Raw genomic sequence first — 27,638 nt, 5'->3', positions numbered from 1 at the left:
CCCCAGCGCTTTCGTATGGTAAGTCACATCATTTTTATATATATATATATATATATATATAAAATAGAGGGAAACATTCCACGTTGGAAAAAATATATATAAAAACAAAGATGAGGTGACTTACGGAACGAAAGCGCTGGCAGGTCGATAGACACACAAACAAACACAAACATACACACAAAATTCTAGCTTTCGCAACCAACGGTTGCCTCATCAGGAAAGAGGGAAGGAGAGGGAAAGACGAAAGGATGTGGGTTTTAAGGGAAAGGGTAAGGAGTCATTCCAATCCCGGGAGCGGAAAGACTTACCTTGGGGGGAAAAAAGGACAGGTATACACTCGCACACACACACATATCCATCCGCACATACACAGACACAAGCAGACATTTATATATATATACATCCCCCCATGAACCATGGACCTTGCCGTTGGTGGGGAGGCTTGCGTGCCTCAGCGATACAGACGGCCGTACCATAGGTGTAACCACAACGGAGGGGTATCTGTTGAGAGGACAGACAAACATGTGGTTCCTGAAGAGGGGCAGCAGCCTTTTCAGTAGTTGCAGGGGCAACAGTCTGGATGATCGACTGATCTGGCCTTGTAACATTAACCAAAACGGCCTTGCTGTGCTGCTACTGCGAACGGCTGAAAGCAAGGGGAAACTACAGCCGTAACTTTCCCTGAGGACGTGCAGCTTTACTGTTTGATTAAATGATGATGGCGTCCTCTTGGGTAAAATATTCCGGACGTAAAATAGTCCCCCATTCGGATCTCCGGGTGGGGACTACTCAAGAGGACGTCGTTATCAGGAGAAAGAAAACTGGCGTTCTACGGATCGGAGCGTGGAATGTCAGATCACTTAATCGGGCAGGTAGGTTAGAAAATTTCAAAAGGGAAATGGATAGCTTAAAGTTAGATATAGTGGGAATTAGTGAAGTTCGGTGGCAGGAGGAACAAGACTTTTGGTCAGGCGATTACAGGGTTATAAATACAAAATCAAATAGGGGTAATGCAGGAGTAGGTTTAATAATGAATAAAAAAAATAGGAGTGCAGGTTAGCTACTACAAACAGCATAGTGAACGCATTACTGTGGCCAAGATAGACACAAAGCCCATGCCTACTACAGTAGTACAAGTTTATATGCCAACTAGCTCTGCAGATGATGAAGAAATAGATGAAATGTATGATAAGATAAAAGAAATTATTCAGGTAGTGAAGGGAGACGAAAATTTAATAGTCATGGGTGACTGGAATTCGTCAGTAGGAAAAGGGAGAGAAGGAAACATAGTAGGTGAATATGGATTGGGGGAAAGAAATGAAAGACGAAGCCGTCTGGTAGAATTTAGCACAGAGCATAACTTAATCATACCTAACACTTGGTTCAAGAATCATAGAAGAAGGTTGTATACCTGGAAGAATCCTGGAGATACTAAAAGGTATCAGATAGATTATATAATGGTAAGACAGAGATTTAGGAACCAGGTTTTAAATTGTAAGACATTTCCAGGGGCAGATGTGGATTCTGACCACAATCTATTGGTTATGAACTGCAGATTGAAACTGAAGAAGCTGCAAAAAGGTGGCAATTTAAGGAGATGGGACCTGGATAAACTGAAAGAACCAGAGGTTGTAGAGAGTTTCAGGGAGAGCATAAGGGAACAATTGACAGGAATGGGGGAAAGAAATACAGTAGAAGAAGAATGGGTAGCTCTGAGGGATGAAGTAGTGAAGGCAGAAGACGATCAAGTAGGTAAAAAGACGAGGGCTAGTAGAAATTCTTGGGTAACAGAAGAAATATTGAATTTAATTGATGAAAGGAGAAAATATAAAAACGCAGTAAATGAAGCAGGCAAAAAGGAATACAAAAGTCTCAAAAATGAGATTGACAGGAAGTGCAAAATGGCTAAACAGGGATGGCTAGAGGACAAATGTAAGGATGTAGAGGCTTGTCTCACTAGGGGTAAGATAGATACTGCCTACAGGAAAATTAAAGAGACCTTTGGAGAGAAGAGAACCACTTGTATGAATATCAAGAGCTCAGATGGCAACCCAGTTCTAAGCAAAGCAGGGAAGGCAGAAAGGTGGAAGGAGTATATAGAGGGTTTATACAAGGGCGATGTACCTGAGGACAATATTATGGAAATGGAAGAGGATGTGGATGAAGACGAAATGGGAGATAAGATACTGCGTGAAGAGTTTGACAGAGCACTGGAAGACCTGAGTCGAAACAAGGCCCTGGGAGTAGACAACATTCCATTAGAACTACTGATGGCCTTGGGAGAGCCAGTCATGACAAAACTCTACCATCTGGTGAGCAAGATGTATGAGACAGGCGAAATACCCTCAGACTTCAAGAAGAATATAGTAATTCCAATCCCAAAGAAAGCAGGTGTTGACAGATGTGAAAATCACCGAACTATCAGTTTAATAAGTCACAGCTGCAAAATACTAACGTGAATTCTTTACAAACGAATGGAAAAACTGGTAGAAGCCGACCTCGGGGAAGATCAGTTTGGATTCCGTAGAAATGTTGGAACACGTGAGGCAATACTAACCTTACGACTTATCTTAGAAGAAAGATTAAGAAAAGGCAAACCTACGTTTCTAGCATTTGTAGACTTAGAGAAAGCTTTTGACAATGTTAACTGGAATACTCTCTTTCAAATTCTGAAGGTCGCAGGGGTAAAATACAGGGAGCTAAAGGCTATTTACAATTTGTACAGAAACCAGATGGCAGTTATAAGAGTCGAGGGGCATGAAAGGGAAGCAGTGGTTGGGAAAGGAGTGAGACAGGGTTGTAGCCTCTCCCCAATGTTATTCAATCTGTATATTGGGCAAGCAGTAAAGGAAACAAAAGAAAAATTCGGAGTAGGTATTAAAATTCATGGAGCAGAAGTAAAAACTTTGAGGTTCGCCGATGACATTGTTATTCTGTCAGAGACAGCAAAGGACTTGGAAGAGCAGTTGAACGGAATGGACAGTGTCTTGAAAGGAGGATATAAGATGAACATCAACAAAAGCAAAACGAGGATAATGGAATGTAGTCAAATTACATCGGGTGATGCTGAGGGGATTAGATTAGGAAATGAGACACTTAAAGTAGTAAAGGAGTTTTGCTATTTAGGGAGTAAAATAACTGATGATGGTCGAAGTAGAGAGGATATAAAATGTAGACTGGCAATGGCAAGGAAATCGTTTCTGAAGAAGAGAAATTTGTTAACATCGAGTATAGATTTAAGTGTCAGGAAGTCGTTTCTGAAAGTATTTGTATGGAGTGTAGCCATGTATGGAAGTGAAACATGGACGATAACTAGTTTGGACAAGAAGAGAATAGAAGCTTCCGAAATGTGGTGCTACAGAAGAATGCTGAAGATAAGGTGGGTAGATCATGTAACTAATGAGGAGGTATTGAATAGGATTGGGGAGAAGAGAAGTTTGTTGCACAACTTGGCTAGAAGAAGGGACGGTTGGTAGGACACGTTTTGAGGCATCAAGGGATCACAAATTTAGCATTGGAGGGCAGCGTGGAGGGTAAAAATCGTAGAGGGAGACCAAGAGATGAATACACTAAGCAGATTCAGAAGGATGTAGGTTGCAGTAGGTACTGGGAGATGAAGAAGCTTGCACAGGATAGAGTAGCATGGAGAGCTGCATCAAAGCAGTCTCAGGACTGAAGACCACAACAACAACAACATATATTAAACAGTGGCACCCACAGATGACAGTGGTCATAAGTGTGTGTGAGTTTTGCTTGAGTAAATGTGACAGAGTTTTTTCTTGTCCACATCTAATGAAGGACTTAGTCCAATAGCTGAATAATATCCAGCAATCTTTCATCATACCTTTTGTCACTCAATGCCTCCTCTATGCCCTGAGTTACAACCTACTTTTTCCACTTTGTTGTCATTCAATTCAAGATTTTCTATTGCTTTGATTAGTAGTATTCTGCAGATAGAAAGACTTCTGAGTCATGAGTGTCATTAGCAACATGCTTCAATTCCATATTGAAAATGACCTGGAAATAATATCTTTAAAAAAATACAAACTTTTGACAGCTGTCTACACAACATCTAAGACTACAACAGCTGAGAGAAGCAGCTGGACTCTGGAGAGGTCCATAACTATTTAAGCAGCACAATGTCATAGTTAGTTTGAGTCAATTACTAACGTTCTCCATACAAAAGAAAATGATTCAGAAATTATCTAATTTCATTGGAAAGTTATTGACATGTATGCTTCAAAAATTCAAATTTCAAAAGACAAAAAAACAGTTGTGGTACAGTTGATTTATAGTTAAAGATCCAAAAGATGGTGTAGATCACTTGAAATGAAAGTACACCATACACAGTACAGATTTGTAATGGTCCATAGGATTCATAAGGTAGTGTAAAAACAGTGTCCACTAAAATAACACATTTGTCCTTATACATGTTCAAGCAGGATAAATAGTAGAATTTGAGTCATATAATACATTGTAGCTATTGTGCATGTGTATGATAAATACGCGTGCACTGCATTGAGGAATGACCGACATTTGTAACTAAGGTCATTTAGAATTCACAGCTACGGGCATTCACTGTCAAGGTGTATCTGAAAAATAATGAGTCTCCCATTATATTTCTGTGACTCTTTTGTTGCCATTTCGAGTTGAAGCATATGATAAAGTCCTGGATGACTGGATGGTGCAACGATTCATGACTATTGCATCTTGTGCAAAGAAGTCCAGGGTGACAAAGATCACAGCAGACTGCAGAGCAAGTGGAGGAGTCGTGTCAGGCACTTATCTCAAGTTCTCACCATTCTGCTGACAGACATGACTTGGTTCTATGTCAGATTGGTCCCTGTGGTGTATCATCTGTGATAACCTGCACTTCCACCCACATGAATTGCAAGATGTACAGAAATTAAATGAGCAAGATGAAGTTACCAATGAAGCTTCACCTTGCAGTTCCTGGAACTTGCAGCAGCTGACCTGCACACACAAGACAACATACCAATGTTGGATAAAGCCAATTTGCATCTAAACAGTCATGCAAATAAACAGAACTGGGTGCCACATAACCAAGGTCATCCCCTTCATCTGTGGTAGAAATATCTGTAATGTGAACATGTGACTGCACAGTGTGGCATGGCTTCATTTGGCACCATCAGTCCATATTTTTTTGAGAATTTGGCCACACAATAACAGTTACTAGCGATCACTATGTGCAAGTGGAAAATGGTTTTGTCCTTCCAAGGTTCAATGATATATGGTTCCAACAGTCCATAATTTTCCAGGTTGATTTGTTTCCAGGCCTGGAGTTCATTGGCCAGCACAATCACCTGATATAACTACCCAATGTCTTGTGGGCATACTTGAACGGTCAAGCGTATGCTACACATCCTCATACCACGGCTGAAATCAAGGAAAGGCTGCATACAGCTGTGGAGGAGATCCCACTGAACATGCCAAATCAGGTGATGGAAGCTTCTGTTTGCTGCTGGGAGGAATGCACGGAACGTGATGGCAACCATTTGTATTGTGTCACATTCAAAATCAAGCAGAGGACATATATGATACACAATATCATATATTTTTCTTTGTTTTCAGTGTCTATCTCAATAAATTTTGTAATTTGTTTCAAAGGTCTGTCTTTTTAATATCCTAATATTCATTCTGCTGGACCCTGTATCAAGATACTATACAGTAAAAGAATAACTTTCTGCACAAAATCATCAAAAAATTAAGCCAGAATACATACATAATTAATTGATAAATGGTTTTCTTTGTCCATTTGCAAGGAGTACAATAAACATGTACCTGTCAGCTGCCATCATCTTCAAAACATCTTCAGGAAAGTCAGTCATAATAGATGAACCTTTAATCACATGTTTAAATTGATTCGTGGCAATCTGCAGACAAAATAAGTGCAACAAATTAAAAATGGTTTACACATTGCAACATGAAAAACTTCAATATAAACTTCATTACTGACCTCCAGTTTATCTCTATATGCTGTCTTCGCTTTTGCCAGTTTAAAAAGAATATTGTTAAGATTGGCCTTCTTGCTTCTTTCTAAATCTAAGCCATTTAAACGACCCTCAAGTAAAAATTTTTGGACTATCCGCTTTTGCTCCTCTGTCTTCGCACAACCACTTAATTTCTGTGGAAGATATGAAACATTTACTGAAGCATTCTTCATTACATAAAAGATGCAAATATAAACTGTGACAGCATCCATGATGACGAGTCCTACAAGCAATGTTAAGGAAGGTAGGAAGATATATTTGCTCAGCAAGGGTGACAGGATACAAATTTCACAATAACTCAGCAGTCACAAATATTCGATGATGAGGACGAAGATGTGGAGAACAAATGGAAAAAATTCAAAGGCATCATTCAATATGCCCTAGACAAGTATGTTCTGAGTAAGTTTTTAAGGGATGGGAAAGATTCACCATGGTTTAATAGCCGTGTTAGAAAAGCGCTACGTAAACAGAGAGCACTTCATCTCAGATTCAAGAGAAGTAAAAACCTAGCTGACAAACAAAAGCTGACAGAAGCGTAAATGAGCTTAAGAAGAGCAATGAGGGAAATGCTCAATGATTTCGAAAGCAAGCCGTTGTTAACCGACCTGAGTAAAAACCCTAAGAAATTTTGATCGTATGTAAAATCAGTAAGTGGGTCAAAATCATCTATTCATTCTCTCAGCGACCACACCAGCACCGAAATGGAAGATAACAGAGAAAAGGCCGAAATACTGAATTCGGTCTTCCGAAGTTGTTTCACCGCGGAAGATCGTAACACTGTCCCTCCTTTCAATCGTTGTGCAAACGGCGAAATAGCAGATACTGAGATAACCAATCGCAAAATTGAAAAGCAGCTACAATCACTTAGTAGTGGAAAGATTATGTGAAAGAACTTGCTCCCCTTCTAGCAGTAATTTATCATAGATCGCTTCAGCAACGAAAGGTACCTAATGACTGGAAAAAAGCGCAGGTCACGCCCATTTTTAAGAAAGGCCATAAGACAGGCCTATATTGTTGACGTCAATCTGTTGTAGAATTATGGAACATGTTTTATGCTCAAGAATTATCTTGGAAAATAAACTGTTCCTCTATAAAAATCAACATGGATTCCGCAAACAGAAATTCTGCAAAACTCAGCTCGCTCTGTTCCTCCATGAGATCCACAGCGCAGTGGACAATGGCGCTCAGGTTGATGCTGTGTTCCTTGAATTCAGAAAGGCATTTGACACCATACCGCATTGCTATTTAATGAAAAAAATACGAGCTTACAGAGTATCGGAGCAGACCTGCCATTGGATTCAAGACTTTCTTGCAGATAGAGCTCAACACATCGCTCTTAACGGAACTAAATCGACAGATGTAAAGGTAATATCCTGAGTACCACAGGGAAGTGTGAGAGGAATCTTGCTGTTCACAATATGTATAAATGATCTAGTAGAAAGCATTGGATGCTCTTTAAGGCTATTTGCAGATGATGCAGTTGTTTATACCAAAGTAAAATGCCAGAAGATAGTAAGAATTTGCAGAATGACCTGCAGAGAATTGATGAATGGTGCAGACTCTGGCAGCTGACCCTGAACGTAAATAAATGTAACATATTGTGCAAACATAGGAAAAGAAATCCACTACTGTACAGCTACACTGTTGATGACAAACAGCTGGAGACAGCGTCTGCCATAAAATACCTATGCATAACTATCCACTGCAACCTTAAGTAAAATGACCATATAAATCAGATAGTGGGAAAAGCAGACACCAGACTCAGATTCATTGGAAGAATCTTAAGGAAATTTAACTCACCCACAAAAGCATTGGCTTATAAGGCACTTGTTCGTCTGATTCTTGAATATTGTTCATCTATCTGGGATTCCTATCAAGTAGGACTGATAGAGAAGATCCAACAAAGAGTGGCACGTTTCGTCACGGGATCATTTACCTGGTGAGAGAGTGTTATGGAGATGCTAAACAAACTCCACTGGCAGGTGTTACAAAAGAAATATTGTGCATCACGGAGAGATTTGCTACTGAAATTTCTGGACAGCGCTTTTCAGGAGGAGTCAAACATATTACTTCCCCCCCACAAACATCTCATGTATTGATCACGAGTAGAAAATTCAGGAAATTAAAGCCAATACAGAGGTTTACCAACAATCATTCTTCCCATGCACTATCTGCGAGTGGAACAGGGTTGGAGGTATCAGATAGTGGTACAGAAAGTACCCTCCACCACACACCATTAGGTGGCTTGTGCAGTGCAATATAATATGCATAAAGTTCACACCTTAATAAGAATAATTATTATTCTCATGACACCATGTTCATACCTACATCAACTCCCAAGCAAACTGCCTCCTTTCAATTTAACCTACATCTTGCACTTTGCTATAGACCACACTATCACCGCAACATACACTCTAGAAGATTATATGGAAATTAAAATAAATATTGTCAGTGTTCTGTTTTATATTCACTTGTACCACACGACACAGCACCATTACGTCAGGGGTCAAAACTAAGAGGCAGCATTGGTAAGTTCAATCCTCCTAGCAAACACACTCATGTAAGATAGTAGCTTTTGTACCCCACAACAAGCAGACAATAATGGATGGTGTAGCTGTTCATACTGATACTGAAAAACACTGTAGTGGTGACAGAGCTGTTGCAGTGTGGTTCAATCATCTGCTGTTACAAGAAATTGTGGGCAAGGCAAGAATAGAAGATGTCAGTGATTAGTCAGTCATCAATCTGAAGTTTGGTTTTGACAGCACAATGCTTTATTATAATGGTCCTGTTCCAAGAGTTGTATTCTTGTCTTCCTTTGAGCTGAGAACTGACTTTTTCATCCAGTCATTAATGAGACTTATCATTTAACAATGAATTCGAAGCAGTGTGCATTTGACAAATGTCGCATTTGCAAATCATGGCCAGAGCCAAGTCATGTCAAGCAGCAGAAAGAAAAAACAGCACTAAAAGGTGATCAAATTAAAATCTAATACTCGGCACGTGAGCCATTAAGCCACATCACATTAAGAATTTTCAAGAAATATGCAAACGGCACAAAACAATATCAAAAGATAAAAAAAGAAATTGAAATATAGGTTAATCTCCAAATTATGATGGTTAACAAACAATGCAAGCTTTAAAAGGATACATTAATGCCCATTCACATAATATTCTCTATACTTTCATAGATTCGGTCTATTTTTCTAGGTTAGCTGGGCACTGGAGAAATCTAATTCTATTTGCTTCTCCAGTAATATTTCTTACAAATGTGTACTGCCAAATGGTTTTAGAAGATGACAGACTAGAAATGTTGTCTGACATGCCACACCACTATTTTAAAGAAGACATCCCCCACCAATTCCAACAGGAGCTCACCGGGAAGTCTTCTAAGCTTTTACATACAGTGCCTGAACAGTTACCTTTTGCCTTGAGAAAATATAGGTTTCATACTTCATGTACAACTGAAGAATCACATTATTAATACACATTAAATAGATGTCACTTACAGTCCCTATAGGGTGCATTTTAAATCTAAGCTACATACCATACAAAACAATGGAAAATCGAGGATGGAATGTAACAATATTATGAAAAAGAAATTTCCTACTCACCATATAGCGGAGATGCTGAGTCGCAGATAGCCACGATAAAAAGAATGTCACAAATATAGCTTTCAGCCAGTAAGCCTTCGTCAAAATTAGACGACAGAGACATACATACACACACACATGCAAACGCAACTCACACACACATGACTGCAGTCTCAGGCAACTGAGGAGGACCAGGTGAAACAAATGGGGAAGTTGTTGAAGTCCTGGAGGAATGTGGATAGGGTGTCCTCACCCTCGATCCAGATTGCAAAGATGTCAATAATGAATCTGAACCAGGTGAGGGGTTTGGGATTCTGGGTGTTTAGGACGGATTCCTCTAGATGGCCCATGAATAGATTGGCACATGATGGTGCCATGCTGGTGCCCATAAAAGTACCCTAGTTCAGATTCACTGATGACATTTTTGTTATCTGGATTGAGGGTGAGGACACCCTGTCCACATTCCTCCAGAATCTCACAACTTCTCCCCCATTTGCTTCACCTGGTCCTACGCAACCCAACAAGGCACCTTCCTAGATGTTGACCTCCACCACAAAGATAGCTATATCAGTACCTCTGCCCATTTCAAACCTACTAACCACCAGCAATATCTCCACTTTCACAGCTGTCACCTGTTCCATACCAAGAAGTCCCTTCCATACAGCCTAGCCATCCATGGTCATCGCATCTGCAGTGACGACCAGTCCCTCTCAGAATATACCAAGGGTGTCACTGAAGCCTTCACAAACCGTAATTATCCTCCAAACCTTGTACAAAAACAAATCTCCCGTGCCTATCTTTCCACCCTCCCAACACCTCACGAAGTGCACTGTCCGGCAACAGAGAACCATTCCCCTCATAATAGTACCACCCAGAACTGGAGCAACTGAATTACATTATCTGCCAGTCTATCCACATGAATGGCCACCAACAAACTGTGTCCAAGAAACATGTGGACCACCTGGTTGCTGAGCACGCTGCAAACATTACATCATTTCAATGACTGCTTCACAGCCTGTGCCATATGGATCCTTCCCACCAACATCAGATTTTCTGAATTGTGCAGGTGGCAACTTTCCCTGCAATATATCCTACATTCTGTAACCCTCCTGGCCTCAACCTTCTCTGTTCCCATTTCAGGACTACACAGCCCTCACTCCACCATCGCACCCAGTCTTTTTACTTCTCTCATTTGCCGCTATCACCCCCTCCCACCCTCCTCCCAACCACTCTGCAGCCCTCCGTCTAACCTCCCGACTGCACGTAGCTACGCTACCCTCTTTCCACCTCGCCTCTGCACGCTCTCCGACAGCATGCCACTGTCCACCATCACCACCCTACTATCCTTCCCCCCACCCGCACCAGCCTTCTCCTTACTCCCATCCAGCCACCACTACCATCATGTACTGCTGCTTCTCGCAGTTGGCCTCAGTTGCTTGAGACTGCAGTCATGTGTGTGTGAGTTGCATTTGGTGAGTGTGTATGTGTGTTTCTGCCATCTAATTTTGATGAAGGCCTTACGGCCGAAAGCTATATTTGTGACAGTCTTTATCGTGCCTATTTGCGGGTAAGTATCTCCGCTATATGGTGAGTAGCAAGTTTCCTTTTCATAATATTGCTATGTACAATATAATACCTATTTGTTGTTGTATGTGACAGCAGTGATCCCCTTATTTTACATATCATATAATATTTGAATTAAAATTAAGAAATTAAGTAAAACAAGCAGAAATGATACTTATTAAATTCTGCTTCTACCTTGAAAGTAGAATAGATAGGTTCACTGGTATACTTTAATGAACGAACATGTTTGGCTCGTTCATGAATACCCATGTAAGCTTTGCGAGGTACCACTTTTGTATTTGCTATGTGAAGAGTCTTAATAGTGCCCCAAGTTGCATCAAGAGGTGCACCAATTTTTTCTATAGGAGCCAGAACATCTTCAAATATGTCTGTTGTAGAAGTTTCAGTTGCTGCAAAATAAAAACAATTTTCAGTTCCACAAACATGATCTCACTTTAATTTCAAATCAGTTTTAAAACCATACTGATGTGTTTACAACTGTTTTGTGCAAGATACGAAAACAAATCAGATATATTATTGTATTATAGTATGGTAAATTTTCATGGAGGTTCAGTAATAATGAAAAGTTCATACATATTCTCCACAATTTCTGTCTCGTGTACGACATGGAAGTCCTTACCTCGATGTCATGTTTACTGTTTCCCCACAATTAATGTTCTTTTCCTTTCTGTATTTTGTGATGCCTTATGCCTCACTCACTCCACTGGACTTATGCCCATCTTTCAGCATTATTAATACATTTTTTTTTTCATTTCAATTAACATTCTACAATAAATGCAAAAAAAATTATGTTGTTGTTTTCCAAATGAACAATTTGGGGTCTTAGAGTCAAAATGATATATCCACAAAAAGTGTGTTTTGAGATGAAGGCAAAAGAAATTATGGAACCATAGAAACACTGTCACTGCTACCACCAAATTCACATTTCTGATAATTGCTTTTGCTCTCTCTGTCTATCGTAATCTCTCTGACATAACAATTTTATACATACATATGCTTTCACCTGTATGTTTTCCTAACTACAACTTGTTCTTGATACCACCTGTTGTTTTACCATTTGCACAAGTTCCATTACAGTTATTTATCAGAGAGAGCAAATATAGTTATGAAATCTCTGAAATTATCTGAATTGTTCAGCATAATTATAATCCCTGCTAATGGAAAGCAAAGTAGTTTTTTTCTGTAACTCTATAACAACAGAAATTTTAGCCATAAACTTTTTCGTGGCTCAACAAACAGTCTGAACTCTGAAACAAAGTTTCTTGTTTGTGAATTAGCAAGATTGATTTTAGTTTAACATTTCACGAACATCACAGTTACTGAAGATCAAGCTTTCAGCCATGCTGTTCTTTACAAAATCCTTTTCCGCATTCACATGATGTGCTTCTGGAAAGCCAAAGGGGAAGTCTAAATCACAATGGGCATACGGAGATTTTAAAACCCTTCCTCCCTGTTACGAGCCCCCTGTCTTAGTCTGCACCACATAGGCTAATATGAGAGCAATATAAGCAGTATGCTACACTGGACAGCTGTCATAATCCCCATTCACTGTTACCAAGAAGGATAATATATGGTAATTTTTAATCTCAACAATATTTCAAAGGCACTGCTTAAACTGCAATCGTCTATATCAAAAGCAAGCCACTGTCGGGATATTTCATACATTTTTTACAATAGTTAGACAAGTCACCCACAAAAAATTAAAAAACTTCAGTTCGTCATTAGACTGCTGCACTGCAACAGCATACATCATTATAGTCGTATTTTGCACTATTTTGTGAAAACACATGATGCTGGCAGAAAAAAATTAAGTGTCTAAAAATATGTTCAGATCATTATTTACCTTTAATTAAATGACCTCATGATGTTAAGTAAAGTCTTCTATAAGTTTTCACAGTGCATCTCCAGAATGTAGAGCATAATAAGGCATGTAAAATAGGCATTAATGGAAACTTTACACATTAAAAGTAATTTTTGCATGTTTTACATTACTGCCACTATGTTTTAACCCATTAGATTTTTTTAGTTGTTTACCACTCTTTACACAGTTTCCCACCTTACAAGCCTCTCAATTCTTGCATAAGCCTTCTCACAAATTTCTTCATTGCATATCCTCCCTCCTGCACATGATTTTTCCACTGCTGCACAGGATCATCATCTTTTTTTTCTTCTATAGAGGTTACCAACATGGTACTTTTCTCTGTCACTGTTCATCACTTAGTCTCATCATATGTCCGCACAATTTTAAACACTGCTTTTCCACCTCTTCAATGATGTATGAAGGAGTTTTCATTCATTTCCCGATTTCTTTATTTGGGATCTTCTCCTGTCTTTAAACCCTTACTTCTCAAACCATTCATTTACATAGCTTCCACCTTGTTTTGTCTTTTCCCGGGACTCTGTGCGAACAAACACTTTGTATTACTAATTCACATAACCTTTTTTGTAATTTTATCTGACCAAAGGACTGCTTGTTTAGCTTGCATTGTCCTCTGCCATATTTTTTGTTTATGGGAATCTGTAACTCCCAGATATTCCTGCTTTTGATATGCCTTAATTTTTTTTAAGGAAAAATTTATTGTTAATCTGGCCTTAATGTACGTCGGCCTTTTAAGTAATTAAACCACAGCCTTCTTTTTTTTTTTTTTTTTTTTTTTTTTTTTTTTTTTTTTTTTTATTATTATTATTCAAAAGTTTACAATCACATGATTATTAGTGACATTTATAAATCTTTCTTCCAATTGCATTTTTGATGAACAATTACTCTTAGTACAGACAGGCTTATTAATAATCTGCCACCATTCATTCCATGGAAACCTTGTTTTGTATCTTTTACCCCCTCCCCCAAATTAAGTTTTATACACCTTAATCAGTTTATTTTACAATTACACATCCCAAGTGCTTCTATTCTTTTGGTATCTGGCTTATTTGTTTTCCAGGTGTATATAACAGGTCCATGTTTTACAAATTCTGAAATACGAAGTCTGACTGGAACGTTTTAAGAATGGGCTTGTAATTGTACACTGGTGGTACTTCCATGCTACTATGATACATCTCCTTCAAAATAGTCCCCTTCTAACTGAACACACTGACTCCAACGATGTTTCCACTTTTGGAAACATTCCTGGAAATTTTTTCCTGAAGTGTGTTAAGGACGCTCTCCATATTTGTCTAGATGTCTTCAATTGAGTCAAATCACTTCCCTTTCAGTAAAAATTTCAGTGTAGGAAAAAGGTAGAAGTCCGCAGGGGCCAAATCAGGGGAATATAGCAGTTGTGGAAGCACAAGAACTGTCATTTACTTTGGTCAAAAATTCAACAATGGACAAGGCACGATGAGACGGAGTATTGTCATGGTGCAGCACCCAACTCCTGTCTTTCCACAATGCAGGACTTTTCTTCCGCACCTTTTCATGCTAATGCTCAAGGACACATTTGTGGTATTCCTGGTCAACTGTCTGTCCTCCAGGGGTAAATTCATGTTGCACAATACCGGTAGAATCGAAAAAAATCACCAACATTGTCTTCACCTTCAACCGACTTTGCCATGCTTCTTTCGGTCGTGGTGAACCTGGAGTCTTCCATTGCGAAGACTGCACTTTGGTTCCAAGATCATATCCATATACCCATGAATCGTCACTTGTAATTCCCCTATTAAACAAATCTGGGTCATTTTTAGTCTGATTAATCAGTTCCTCCAAGTCGGCATTGTCTCTGGTCACTTGACAACACTTTGGAATGAATTTTGCGGACACTTGACGCATGTTCAGATCTTCAGTTAAAATTGAATGAACTGCATAGAAACTTAAATTAAGTTCATCAGCCATCTCCCTAATTGTAAGTCTATGATCAGAGCACACATAGTCGGGAACTTTCACACCATTTTCATTCATTTTTGAGGTGGAAGGATGTCAGGACCATGGTTCATCTTCAAATGATTCACGGCCATTTTAAAATCTGTTGAAGCAGACAAAAACATTTGACTGGCTCAAACAATTATCTCCAAAAGCTGTTTTTAATAGTTCGTAAGTCTCAGAAGCTGATTTCCCAGTTTTAAAACAAAATTTCACACGAACTTGTTGCTCTATTTTTACGTCCATTTTCATGCAGACAGAATCCGGCAACAAGCCCTAACAGACCCGCACTCAACCAGCTCCCACAGTAAAATGAATAAAGGAAATGCAGTTTCCTGTCAGAGGGCGTTCAAGGACAGGGCAATGACTCACTTCCCACTCTCCGTGTACCTGCCTGCCAAACCAGTAAACAGTAGCAGATCCGTTCTTAAAACTAAAATCACACCTCATATCTTGATTTTTATTTCTTTCTTTTAGATCTAATGATTATATTGCTACCAACTACTGTTCATGAAAAGTTTCAATTTCCACTCATATCACCAATTAAGTTGTTCTTAATTACCCTGATGCAAAACTGCCTGGTCAAGCTGATACCTATTTTGTCCATTTCTGACACTTTGCATGAGGGTCATTCTATGTCAATTCAAACAATTTGAGAAAATGTTCTAGCTGATAGTCTCAGATTTGGCAGAAATGTAGCACACCAATGCTACCAAGTGTGGAACACTCATGTACAAAATTATAAGTTCCCCTGCCAAATAGCTCCAGAATAACGGCTTGTGAAAGAAGGTGGTGTGACCCGCATCTGGCAATCTATCTTCAGACCCAACTTCAGGTCTTAATAACTTTGGAACTATTCCGCACAGTCCACTGAAATTTTTGCAACCCAGTAGCATCCACTTAGAGAACACACTCTATGAATCAAAACACCAACAACATATTTCTGAGGGAAAATAAAAAATTCCAAAATGTGATTTAAAAAATGTAATACATTAAAAGGCACATATTGTAGGTGCCCTCTATGCCAAATATAATTTCCTCAAAAATGGTATAAATTTTTTTGTGGTAAGCTTAATGTGGCCTAAACACACACAGAACTCATCTTGCCCATATCAGTCACACAAACAGTTACATGCACATGAAAATACAAAAATTTGAAAAATTACCTGAAAAACATGGATTTTCTAAGTGTAGTAGCACAAAAGGGACAAGTGATACGTGGTAGCACAAAAGGGGCAAGTGTATCCAAGCCAAATTTCAAACACTGCATAAGTAGACCATCATATAATATGTGGCAAAATTTCATAAAGCTTCAGCAATTGTTGGGAACCATTAGGCAGCAGAAAGTTAGACAATGGTAGTTTTCAGGGACAGAATGAGTCATTGTTAGGCAGGAACAACAAAGGAAACAAGCAATAATTACAGGTTACTCATGTTTTTATGATTCTAGTTCAGACTGGTCAGTAATAATGTGGAAAGTCAGTATGGAGGCAGAAGAGTGTACTAGTGGTGCTTTTGTTTAAACAAGTTGCAGTATTGGTAGAGCACAAGCATCTGAATGTCATAAAACAACATATGGAACAAAATGTGGCATTTGCTTTGTACTGTTTGATCTGGATGAATCAGACCAAGCTTTGTTGCTATGGAGATCTGGGATACACCCTGTGGGCGCAAGAAGTACAGTTCCAGGAAACTTTAGTGTTTGTTATCATCATATGAAAGTGTTTCTGCATAAGTATTCTTTCCTACAAAGAAGTTGTTTTGATCCATTTTGGATTCATAAGAAGACAGTGAAGTGTAGCCTCAGAGAAATTGATATAAAATCAGAATTGAAAGTGAATCAGTGAATGGGACTTAACATGAAACCGGACAAAAGTTATGTACCAGGTGTGTTACATTGATAAAAAATGAAGAATATTCTGATAATTTACATGACAGTGATGAAGAGTATCAGCCACCTACAACCACAGCGGATGAGCAATTAAATACTTCAGTGACTGCTCTTGGTTTGTCTCTCATGAAGACACACAAAGATGGGGAAAAGAGACAGGCCCAGCTATGGTAGAAGAAAACTACAAGAAGCTCAAATGGAATTAAAACAAAAAATAGCTGACACACTAATGGTGGAAGAGGAAGGACTATCTGCTCCAAAGGAACAGAAATCATGCCAGAAATGCTCTGATTTGGACAAAATTGTGCATGATTTGAAAGAAAAATGTGCCATATCCACACGTCAGAAAAAAGTAGCTATTCTTACCCTTGCACCTTCCAGCTGGTCTATTGACCACACTGCAAACGAATTCAATGTTTCTACATATATGGTAAAGCAAGCTAGGAAAATAAAAGCAACCCAAGGAGTGCTCCCACAACTTCAGCAGGCTCAGGGTAAGCAATTGAGTTCAGAAATAAAGGTGCTAGTGTCGGAGTTTTATGAAAATAATGACTACAGCCGAATAATGCTTGGAAAAAAAAAGACTGTGTAACGGTGAAAATGGGAAATGTATGTGTACAGATGCAAATAAGACTGTTGCTATGCAACATATCAGAACTATATGTAGAATTCAAGGAAAAGTATCCCAATACCAAAGTAGGTTCATCATCGTTTTTCAATCTTCGGCCAAAATGGGTTGTGCTTGTAACTGCAAGGGGCACACACAATGTTAGTGTGAGACCCATCAAAATGCTAAGCTAATGTTTGCTGCTATAAAGGATTATGGTATGGATTACAAAGGGGGCAATGAAGCTGCTAGTGTGGGACATCAGTTCCTACCAGTGCATGATACACAGGTGTGAAATGTTTCCTGGTAAGGCAAATCTCGCAGAACACATGAATAACAATCTGTATGTTGAACTCCTTATGGATGACGATGGACATGTTTCTTATAAACAATGGACACACATGTATTGCACAAGTCTTGAAACAAAGCAAAGTACAGTGGAATATTTTGTTGAAATGCGTGGTCAAAAAATGGACAAACAGACCACACACAGCTTCACAGCAACAGCACAATTGGCTTATCTCCAGTTTTGTAAGGATAATTTGAAACAAGATGAAATTATAGTGATACTAGACTTTTCTGAAAATTATGCATTTATAGTTCAAGATGCCATCCAAGGATATAAGTCATCCAAGGATATCATTGGGACAACAGTCAAGAAACTCTCCAGCCATTTTCGATTTACTACGGAGGTGAATCAGGTTTAGATTAGATTAGATTTACTTTAATTCCAATTGATCCGTAGTGAGGAGGTCCTTCAGGATGTAGAACATGTCAGAAAAACAACACTACATGACAAATATTTACAATTAAAACAAATAAGCTAATGTACCATTCCACAGGCCCCAAGTGGAATGATCTTCATTTTTTAATGAACACTATATGAAAGAGTCATTTTACAAATACTAATGCACTGAATTTAAAATAAAAAAGTTTTTTATTTATTTACAAGGTAATAAACTTGTAATACAACTACTATAATACTTATTTACAATGAACACATTACTGCACTGAAATGGTGCAGAAGTTAGAGTGTACTTATATATATACACAAATCGGTTGGTTTTACTGAGAAATTCATCAATGGAGTAGAAGGAGTTGGCCAGCAATAAATCCTTTAGGCTTCTCTTAAACTGAATTTCATTGGTTGTTAATCTTTTTATGGCTGCTGACAAGTCATTGAAAATGTGTGTTCCTGAATAATGCACACCTTTTTGTACAAGACTAAGTGACTTTAAATCCTTGTGAAGATTATTCTATTTCTAGTATTGATTCCACGAATTGAGCTGTTGGTTTGAAAAAGTGATATATTTTTAATGATAAATTTCATTAAGGAATAAATATATTGGGAAGCAGTAGTTAGTATCCCTAGTTCCCTAAACAGGCTTCTGCAGGATGTTCTTGAGTTCACACCAAATATAACTCTTACTGCACATTTTTGTTCCCCCCTTAAAACTTTAGCTTGGCTTGATGAATTACCCCAAAAAATAATCCCATATGACATTATGGAATGAAAGTAAGCATACTATGCCAGCTTTTTCATTTTCATATCCCCTATGTCTGACACAATTCGCATTGAAAATAGAGATTTGTTAAGTCACTTCAGCAGTTCTGTGGTGTGCTCCTCCCAGCTCAATTTATCATCAACCTGTAATCCCAAGAATTTAACACTGTCCACTTCTTCTATCTGCTTGTCATCGTATGTTAGGCATATACTCGTGGGACACCCCTTACAAGTTCTGAACTGCATGTAGTGTGTTTTTTCAAAGTTTAGTGACAAAGAATTGGCTAGGAACCAGTGATTAATGTCCACAAATATTATATTAGCTGATCTTTCTAAGACTACACTTGATTTGTTATTTATTGCAATGTTTGTATCATCGGCAAACAAAACGAACTTGGCATCTGGTAATGTTACTGATGAAAGGTCATTGATATACACGAGAAAAAGTAAGGACCCCAAAATGGATCCTTGTGGGACCCCACATGTAATTAGTTCCCAGTTGGATGATGCCTGATAGCTTGATACATGTCTCTTTTCTAATAACACCCTTTGTTTCCTGCCAGAGATATAAGATTTGAATCATTTTGCAGCATTTCATGTTCCACTATAATATTCTAATTTATTTAAAAGGATACGGTGATTTACACAGTCAAATGCCTTTGACAAATCACAAAATATACCAGTTGCCTGCAATTTTTTGTCTAATGAATTAAGCACATTTTCACTGCAGGTATAGATATCCTTCTCAATATCAGAACCCTTTAGAAATCTAAACTGTGACTTTGACAGTATGTTATTTGAGATAAGATGGTTATAAAGCCGATTGTACATTGCATTTTCTAAAATTTTTGAGAATGCTGGCAACAGTGAAATTGGATGGAAATTTGATGCTATTTCTTTATCTCCCTTCTTAAACAGTGGCTTAACTTCAGCATATTTTAACCATTCAGGAAATATTCCACTGATTAACGACTGGTTACACAGAAAGCTTAATATGTTACTTAGCTCAGAATCAGGTTCTTTAATTAACTTTGTTGATATTTCATCATACCCACTAGATGTTTTTGATTTTAAAGATTTTATGATGGACATTATTTCTGCTGGGGTAGAGAGGATCAAATTCATATCATGGAAGTTACTTGGAATGTCTGGTCTGAGGTATTCCATAGCAGCATCTACCGAACCTGACAACTCCATCTTTTCAGTAACAGTTATAAAATGTCTGTTAAAAAGTTCTGCAACACTATACACATCTGTCACCGATGTATCATTTACTCTTAATGCTATTTGTTCCTCTTCATGTCTGGTTCTACCAGTCTCCTCCTTCACTACATCCCATATTGTCTTTATTTTGTGATCTGATATGACAATCTTTTTCTTTTAATATATTTTACAGTCTTTAATATTTTGTAGTATTTCTTGTAATGTGCTATAGCATCAACATCGGAACTGTTTCGGATTGACACATACAGTTTTCTTTTTGTTTTACAAGATACCCCTATTCCTTGAGTAATCCATGGCTTCTTTGTAGACTTTGCTCTAACCCTGGTAAGTTTTGAGGGAAAACAGTATTCGAATAATGTAAGCATTTTGGTTCAAATGGCTCTGAGCACTATGGGACTTAGCATCTATGGTTATCAGTCCCCTAGCACTTAGAACTACTTAAACCTAACTAACCTAAGGACATCACACAACACCCAGTCATCACAAGGCAGAGAAAATCTCTGACCCTGCCGGGAATCGAACCAGGGAACCCGGGCGTGGGAAGCGAGAATGCTACCGCTCGACCACAAGCTGTGGACTGTAAGCATTTTATTAGCAAAAGTGTTATATTTTTCATTCATGCCATGAGCACTGTAAAAATATCAGTCCAGTGAATGTCTCTGAGGAGTGTCCTAAAATAATCAATTTTTGGCTTATTGATTACCCTCTTGAGCTCAGATTTAACAGATTTTATATCCTGTTCAGTATTAACATTTAACAGATAGAGCTGCATGTCATGGTCTGAGAGGCCATTGACTATTGGTTTTGTAATATAATTTTGTTCATTGGACTTTTCTATAAAGATATTATCAATGGCTGTTTGTGTGCAATTGGCTACCCTAGTGGGGAACTTTATAGTGGGAATTAAGTTGAATGATAGTGTTACTAACTCAAATAAGTTCTTACTGGGAGAGTCTTTAAGGAAATCTACATTGAAATCACCAGTAACCACTATTTCTTTGTTTTTGGATGTTAAATGGGCCGGCACAGCTTCAAGGTGGTTTACAAACAGATTAAAGTTACCTGCAGGTGCTCAATATACACTTAATATTATGAAGGATTTTTTGTGAAATTCTACTTCTGTTGCACATGCCTCCATATGCTGTTCTAGGCAAAATTTATGAATGTCTATGTTCTTAAATTTATGACAGTTCCTGATGAGTGTGTCATCTACTCCTTTCTCCATTTCTGATCTACAAAAGTTAGATGCTAAACTAAACACTGTAACACTTAAAAAGTTCTATACCAGTGGTCACATGATGTTCAGAGAGGCAGATTATGTCAGCTGGGTTTGAAGACTCTAATTCATCTATGCAGATAGTTAATTCATTAATTTTATTTTCCAGTCCTCGAATATTTTGATGCAATAAAGATAGCAGACATTTCACATTGACTGAGTTAAAATTGGGTACAGTTAAAATATCTGCTGACTGTTGAAAATTCTTAACCAATAGCTGTTTTCTCAAACTGAAAGTTTGTCTCAGTTTTAACCTCTCTTAAAATTTGGTTTCTTTCTGTCCTCCCTACCCTAAAAACGAGTCTTTTCTGAACTCTATAACCACTGGTATTTTACCACTCATGACAGTGCCTCCCCCCTTTAACTTTCCTGCTATTTTCCCAGCCAATTTACCCTTCCCCTTCCTGTTGAGGTGAAGGACATGCCTAGTATAATCCCATCTATTGAGAGAACCAACAGGAACCACACCAATGTGTGACCTTACACCCTACATAAGCAGCCGTTCCAGCTCCAAATTAACTCTCTTGACAGAAGAGTTCAAATGAGGTCAGTCATGGTGCTCAAGAACAGATACAAACTCAACACTAGTATGCTTTGATGCTGATGCAATCTTTACCAGGTCACACTCTATACTGTACTCAGGATCTCTGTCAATACTGTTACCTGCCCCACCCACTATAACCACAGTGTCTTCCTTAGTGAAATATTTGCAAAGTGATCCTAAATCCTCTGTCACCTGCTCCAGACCCGCACTAGGTTTAAAAAAATTGGTGACCTAGTATTCTGATCCTAGTTCATCCTGCAAAAGTTGGCCAACACCTCTTCCATGGGAACTACCCAACAACAACACTTTCTTTCTCTTTACTGATTTCCTTACATTCTTTCTTTTCAATTTGCTGCTGAAAGTTTGTTGTGCCGTGTCTACAACTGCAACTGCTTGAGGTTCACCAGCTTCTAACTGAAGCAACAGGTCAAATCTATTTTCCACATTCACCACAAAGCTGTCAGAAAAAGTTCTAGGCCTGTTCCTCCCGTTGCCACTTCCCACCTCTCTCTACCCTTTTCCCTCCTTAACCTGTCAATATCTCCCCTGGCCTTGTCTAACTCAGCCTGAAGGGCGGCAATTTCCCCTCCTGTTCTAGTATCTTCCTATCTCTACTACAAATCCTACAAAACCACTAAAGAGTCTCATTTACTTCCCCTATTCCCACGCCACTACAGTCACCCACATGGAAAAAACTACAGCACCCATCACACCAAAGCCCCGACCTAACAATCCTACGGCAAGTCAAGCAATTTCCACTCATGATAAACATAATAGTTTATTAAGAATAAGTCAGTTAAATTACAGATAAACACGAAAATATGGTTCCACAAATTTAGCCTATACGCAACTTTGTGTAAACAAAAACAACAGTGCAAAGTTTCCGAAACAACAACTTAAACTTTACGCTACTTTCCGGAAATGCTAGTTAAATAATGAAGAGGTACGCTAAGTTAAATTGCTGGAGAGAGCAAAGAACAACTAAACGAAATTCTATAGATTTGCTGCTGCAAAACGTAAACAGAAAATACGACTGTACGATCTTTTCGCGTTTTCTGCTACGTTAGGTAAAGAAAAATGAAACCTTTAATGGTTCACTTAAAAGGCACACTGATACACCTATTTACCACATAATCAGTACTAAACTGTATGTTTTATAATCTAAAATAACTTATCTGTACGAGAACACCAAAACTTGCGCTAGTCGCCTGACTCAGGTCTTTACTATAGAGGTGAATCAGGTGATGTGTCTGTCATTAACCTGTGCATTTTTAGTGACTGTTTAATTCATGATGCCATTGCAGTTCATGCCCACATTCGCACTGTCATGGCATGTGTGAAAAACAAGCTGCCTCACATACATTTTATGAAATACTTCAGTGATGGGGCAGCTAGTCAGTACAAAAACTGTAAAAATCTCAAAAATTTATGTACGCATTACCATGATTTTCAGATTCACGCAGAATGGAATTTTTTCACAACAAGTCATGATAAAAATGTATGTGATGGTATTGGTGCTACCACTAAGGGCATGGCATCACGAGCTAGTCTGCAGCACCCTACAGAAGGTCACATTCTAACACCTCTTCAATTATTTACCTTGGTACAGAAAAATATCTCTGGCATACAATCATTCTATGTTTCGAAAGATGAGGCGAAATCAGTCGAAGAGTTGCTAAAAAGTAGACTAGAACACGTTAATACTGTTGCAGGCACAAGGAGCCATCATCACTTCTCTCCAGCGGACTCTGACAATGTGCAGATGAGCAGACTGTCCAGTTATAACTATAGGTTCATGCACAACATGTGTCTTCACAGTGTGTCTGACTCAGGGTTCAGAAGCAAAGGCAGCAACATACAACCAGGTTGCTATGTTATTGCTGTTTATGATGACAAATGGTTCTTAGGATGTGTTGCAGAGTGCTGCGAAGCAGAAGGTGCATTTGTGAACTTCATGGCACCAGCAGGACCAGCAAGATCATTTCATTAGCCATGTTTGGCAGACAGGTGTTGGATTCCTTTTGAACATATTCTTATGACAGTTCCAGTTCCTACCACAGCGTCAGGAAGACAGTAGAATTTCCCACTCAATGTACAGAGTACAATAGCTAAAGTGTGGGAGAACTTCTGTTCGAAGAACAATCAACTGGATTTTAGCAGTTAAGGTGCAGTAAAAATTAATGATAGGTTGTGTTAATCTGTCTATATGTTGTTGCTTAGTGAATAACCAGTTGTGGAAGAGGATAAGAAGAGGCAGAACAGTTTACGATATGTTTTTACAAAATTGTGTTGTGGAACAATGGCCACATCACCAAATACATCTGTCAACTTCCATTGTACACAAATGCCTTGCAATAACATGCTGAAATTTTGAGATATATATCATTATGGTCTACTTACGCAGTGTGTGAAATTTGGATTGGATACCATTTGTCCCTTTTGTGCTACCACACTTTGAAAATCCACGTTTTTCAGGTAATTCTTCAAATTTTTGTATCTTTGTGTGTATGTAACTCAGTTTTTGTGACTGAGGGCATAGAGGGCAGATACAATATGTACCTTTTAATGTATTACATTTTTTAAATCACATTTTGGAATTTTTTATTTTCCCTCAGAAATACGTTGTTGGTGTTTTGATTCATAGAGTGTGTTCTCTAAGTGGATGTTACTGGGTTGTAAAAATTTCACTGGACTGTGTGGAATAGTTCCAAAGTTATTAAGACCTGAAGTTGGGTCTGAAGATAGATTGCCAGATGTGGGTTGCAATTTCTGGGTCACACCACCTTCTTTCACAAGTCATAATTCTGGAACTAATTGTCAGGGAAAACTAATACTTTGTACACGAGTGTTCCACACATGTTAGAATTAGTGTACTGAATTTCAGTCAAATCTGAGACTATGAGCTGGAGTCCCTGGTTGAACTGACATGGAATGACCCCTATGGGACATAACATCTGAAGTCATCAGTGCCCTATAACTTAGAACTACTTAAACCTAACTAACCTAAGGACATCACACACACTCATGCCCGAGGCAGGATAATCTCTGAAGAAAGAGGGAAATACAGAAGCGTCCGATCCCACCCGTCTTCTTTGACCCATGACGTCACAAATATGGCGGAAACAAAAACAAACACACACATTTTCCACAAGAAGCCTAATGACACTAATGGGACAAGCGCGGGAAATGGGGTGTCTTGGGTGGGGGGCAAACTAAATATAAACAAATTTAGACGCCTTGCGTAGCTACGTGTAAGTGAAGACAGCATGCATGAATACCCACCCACCTCCCCAGGGGTCATAACCCCTGCAACCCATAGAAGATAAAGATGCTTCAGTAGCTGATTAGTGTTTTTTGTCTTTCTAAAAAAAAAAAAAATCTCACGGGATAGAACGAACAGATCAGAAAGATAAATATAATAAACTAAAACAGAAATTCAAAGAAACAGATAATTAAAATAAGTAATAAGTGTTTTTAAATTTAAAAAAAAAATCTCACGAGATAGAACGAACAGATCAGAAAAGTAAATAAAATAAGATAAAACGGAACTAGAGACAGCCACACTCAAACCAAACTCCGCGCCGTCATGACGTCACACACGACAACACCCTTACGTCATGGGTCAAAGCCGACGCGTTGGATCGGACGCTTCTGTCGACCCAGAGAGAGAATTATAACTGCAGAAATGAATGCACAGCTTGGGACAAACAAAACTGGTTTAAAAAAAGCAGTGAGACTGCATGGCTGCAGTAAAATAAACCCGGAAGGAGAATATCTACTGCACTTCTGTATGAGGAGTGAGTTGGTTGTGCAAAACAATTGGTTGAAGAAAAGAGTCAATTACATGATCACAAGATAATGTTGGAATGGACAATTTAAATTTACAATTGACTATATAATGTACATAAAGCAAGAAGTATACTTGTGACTGGTGTCAAGGTGATAGTGTTTCAAGCCGTGGAGCATGTAGAGATGCTTGATATAATAAAATGCCCTATCAGAATGAACAGGGAGGGTGGCTATAAGTTGTCTATTGCCTGGCTGCTAGCAATTTAATTACAGCAGACCACATGTGTCCACCAGCCAGCAGCTCCATTTGACACAGGCTTAAAAGCATAAACAGCAGCCACAAGAGAACTGCTGTGCAACTTCAGTGCTTCACTGTGGGAAAAGACTAACCCTAGGTACAAGCTGCTGATAAGCTATTGCCTACCAGTCATCTACCATGCAATACGCTACTGTACAGTTGTTCCCTTCCATAGCAGCCTCACATCAAATTGTCTAATGGCATTCCAGATATGTGGCATCAGTAGCCACCCAACAACTGATGTAGAAAGTGTATATGGCAGGAAGAGATACTCACCAGTGTCTAACTGTTAACTGCCCTAAAGAGGGCAACTGGAAAGACTACTGAAGTGTCAGCAATGTAACTGCTTTAGTGTTTCATAATGATGTGGCCTAATAAAAAAAAAAATCCTTTTACTCAAAATGAGCTAATATTTTAGTATGGGTATGAATTCCCTGTCACTACGCAAGTTTCAAACCAGGCCATTCAAGCATTACAAACACAAAATTGCTACATGCGTGAGTCGTGTAATGTATGGCATATTCCACTAATTATCATTGATGTCCATGTTTGCTGTAATTCACATATTATGAGAATGTTGTTATAGTGTAACACATAATGTATGTTCTGGACACATCAGAAAATATCATACAAGTTGTCAGAGCAATGACATGATTAGGCTATATGTATATCTGTTGGGCAAACTGATTACTATAAGAAAGCACTTTCATTCCCTTTCCTCTCTCTCCCCAAATGAACACAATATCAACAGTGCGGTTATTTCTACACATGTCACACAATGAGTAACGTGTGCCACACGATGTTTCATTAGGAATATATCTGACAGCACAATGCAACAAATTGTGACTTCCGGGTACTGTATGGAATGCAGTATGGTATTCATACATGCCAATGTTTCCTCCAGACGCTTTATCTTCGTCTCGTAGTCCATAGTCTGGACACCGATTGCGGAAACGCAGTTTTCTGCAGTGATGTCACTGAATTTTGGTGTAGCAGCATTCTGCAGCAATGGATTATTTGAAACATCTTCACCGTGTCCAGTCTCCGGTAACCTATTGCATTACAATCATTCATCATGGAGGTTAATAAGGTCCAATCGTCAAGTTATAAATCAATCGGTACTGAGGAGTTTCTTACAATACGTAATATCCGTATCTCCGGCTTAGGGTTAATTGATTTGTTGTAGCTACTGCCACTCTCCTGCCAAACGATACCGCCATACCAACACAATCAACTTACTAACAGCAAACATTATATTCGACCAAAATAATTCGACGAAACTATCGATTATAACTGTGTCCACATCGACCATATTTACTGGTCGATAATTCGACATTTTAAATTATGACCTAAAAGTAGAGTCGAAATGATTCAAAAATCAAAATGGTAAGAAAATCACATTTTCCATTTTTAAGCTTATAAAATAATTTGGCATCAAACTGTGTTCGCGTACAAGGCTTCGCA

General features: G+C 38.6%; 1 protein-coding gene across 1 annotated transcript in view; it reads right to left on the bottom strand.

Annotated features, from left to right (window-relative positions):
* LOC126473685 (uncharacterized) overlaps positions 1–27,436 on the bottom strand; it is a 58,870-nt gene extending 31,434 nt beyond the window's left edge. Inside the window, exons 1-5 of the mRNA XM_050100921.1 lie at positions 27,312–27,436; positions 27,060–27,226; positions 11,363–11,577; positions 5,978–6,145; positions 5,803–5,894 (exon numbers count right to left, since the gene is read on the bottom strand). Of these exons, the coding sequence (XP_049956878.1) occupies positions 5,803–5,894; positions 5,978–6,145; positions 11,363–11,577; positions 27,060–27,226; positions 27,312–27,394 (725 nt within the window). The 5' untranslated portion in view covers positions 27,395–27,436. The remainder of the gene's footprint in view (positions 1–5,802; positions 5,895–5,977; positions 6,146–11,362; positions 11,578–27,059; positions 27,227–27,311) is intronic.
* Between the last annotated feature and the right edge of the window lie 202 nt (positions 27,437–27,638).

This window comes from Schistocerca serialis, chromosome 4 (assembly GCF_023864345.2).
Source record: "Schistocerca serialis cubense isolate TAMUIC-IGC-003099 chromosome 4, iqSchSeri2.2, whole genome shotgun sequence".
Taxonomy (NCBI): Eukaryota; Metazoa; Arthropoda; class Insecta; order Orthoptera; family Acrididae; genus Schistocerca; species Schistocerca serialis.
This window is presented reverse-complemented; position numbering and strand designations above follow the sequence as displayed.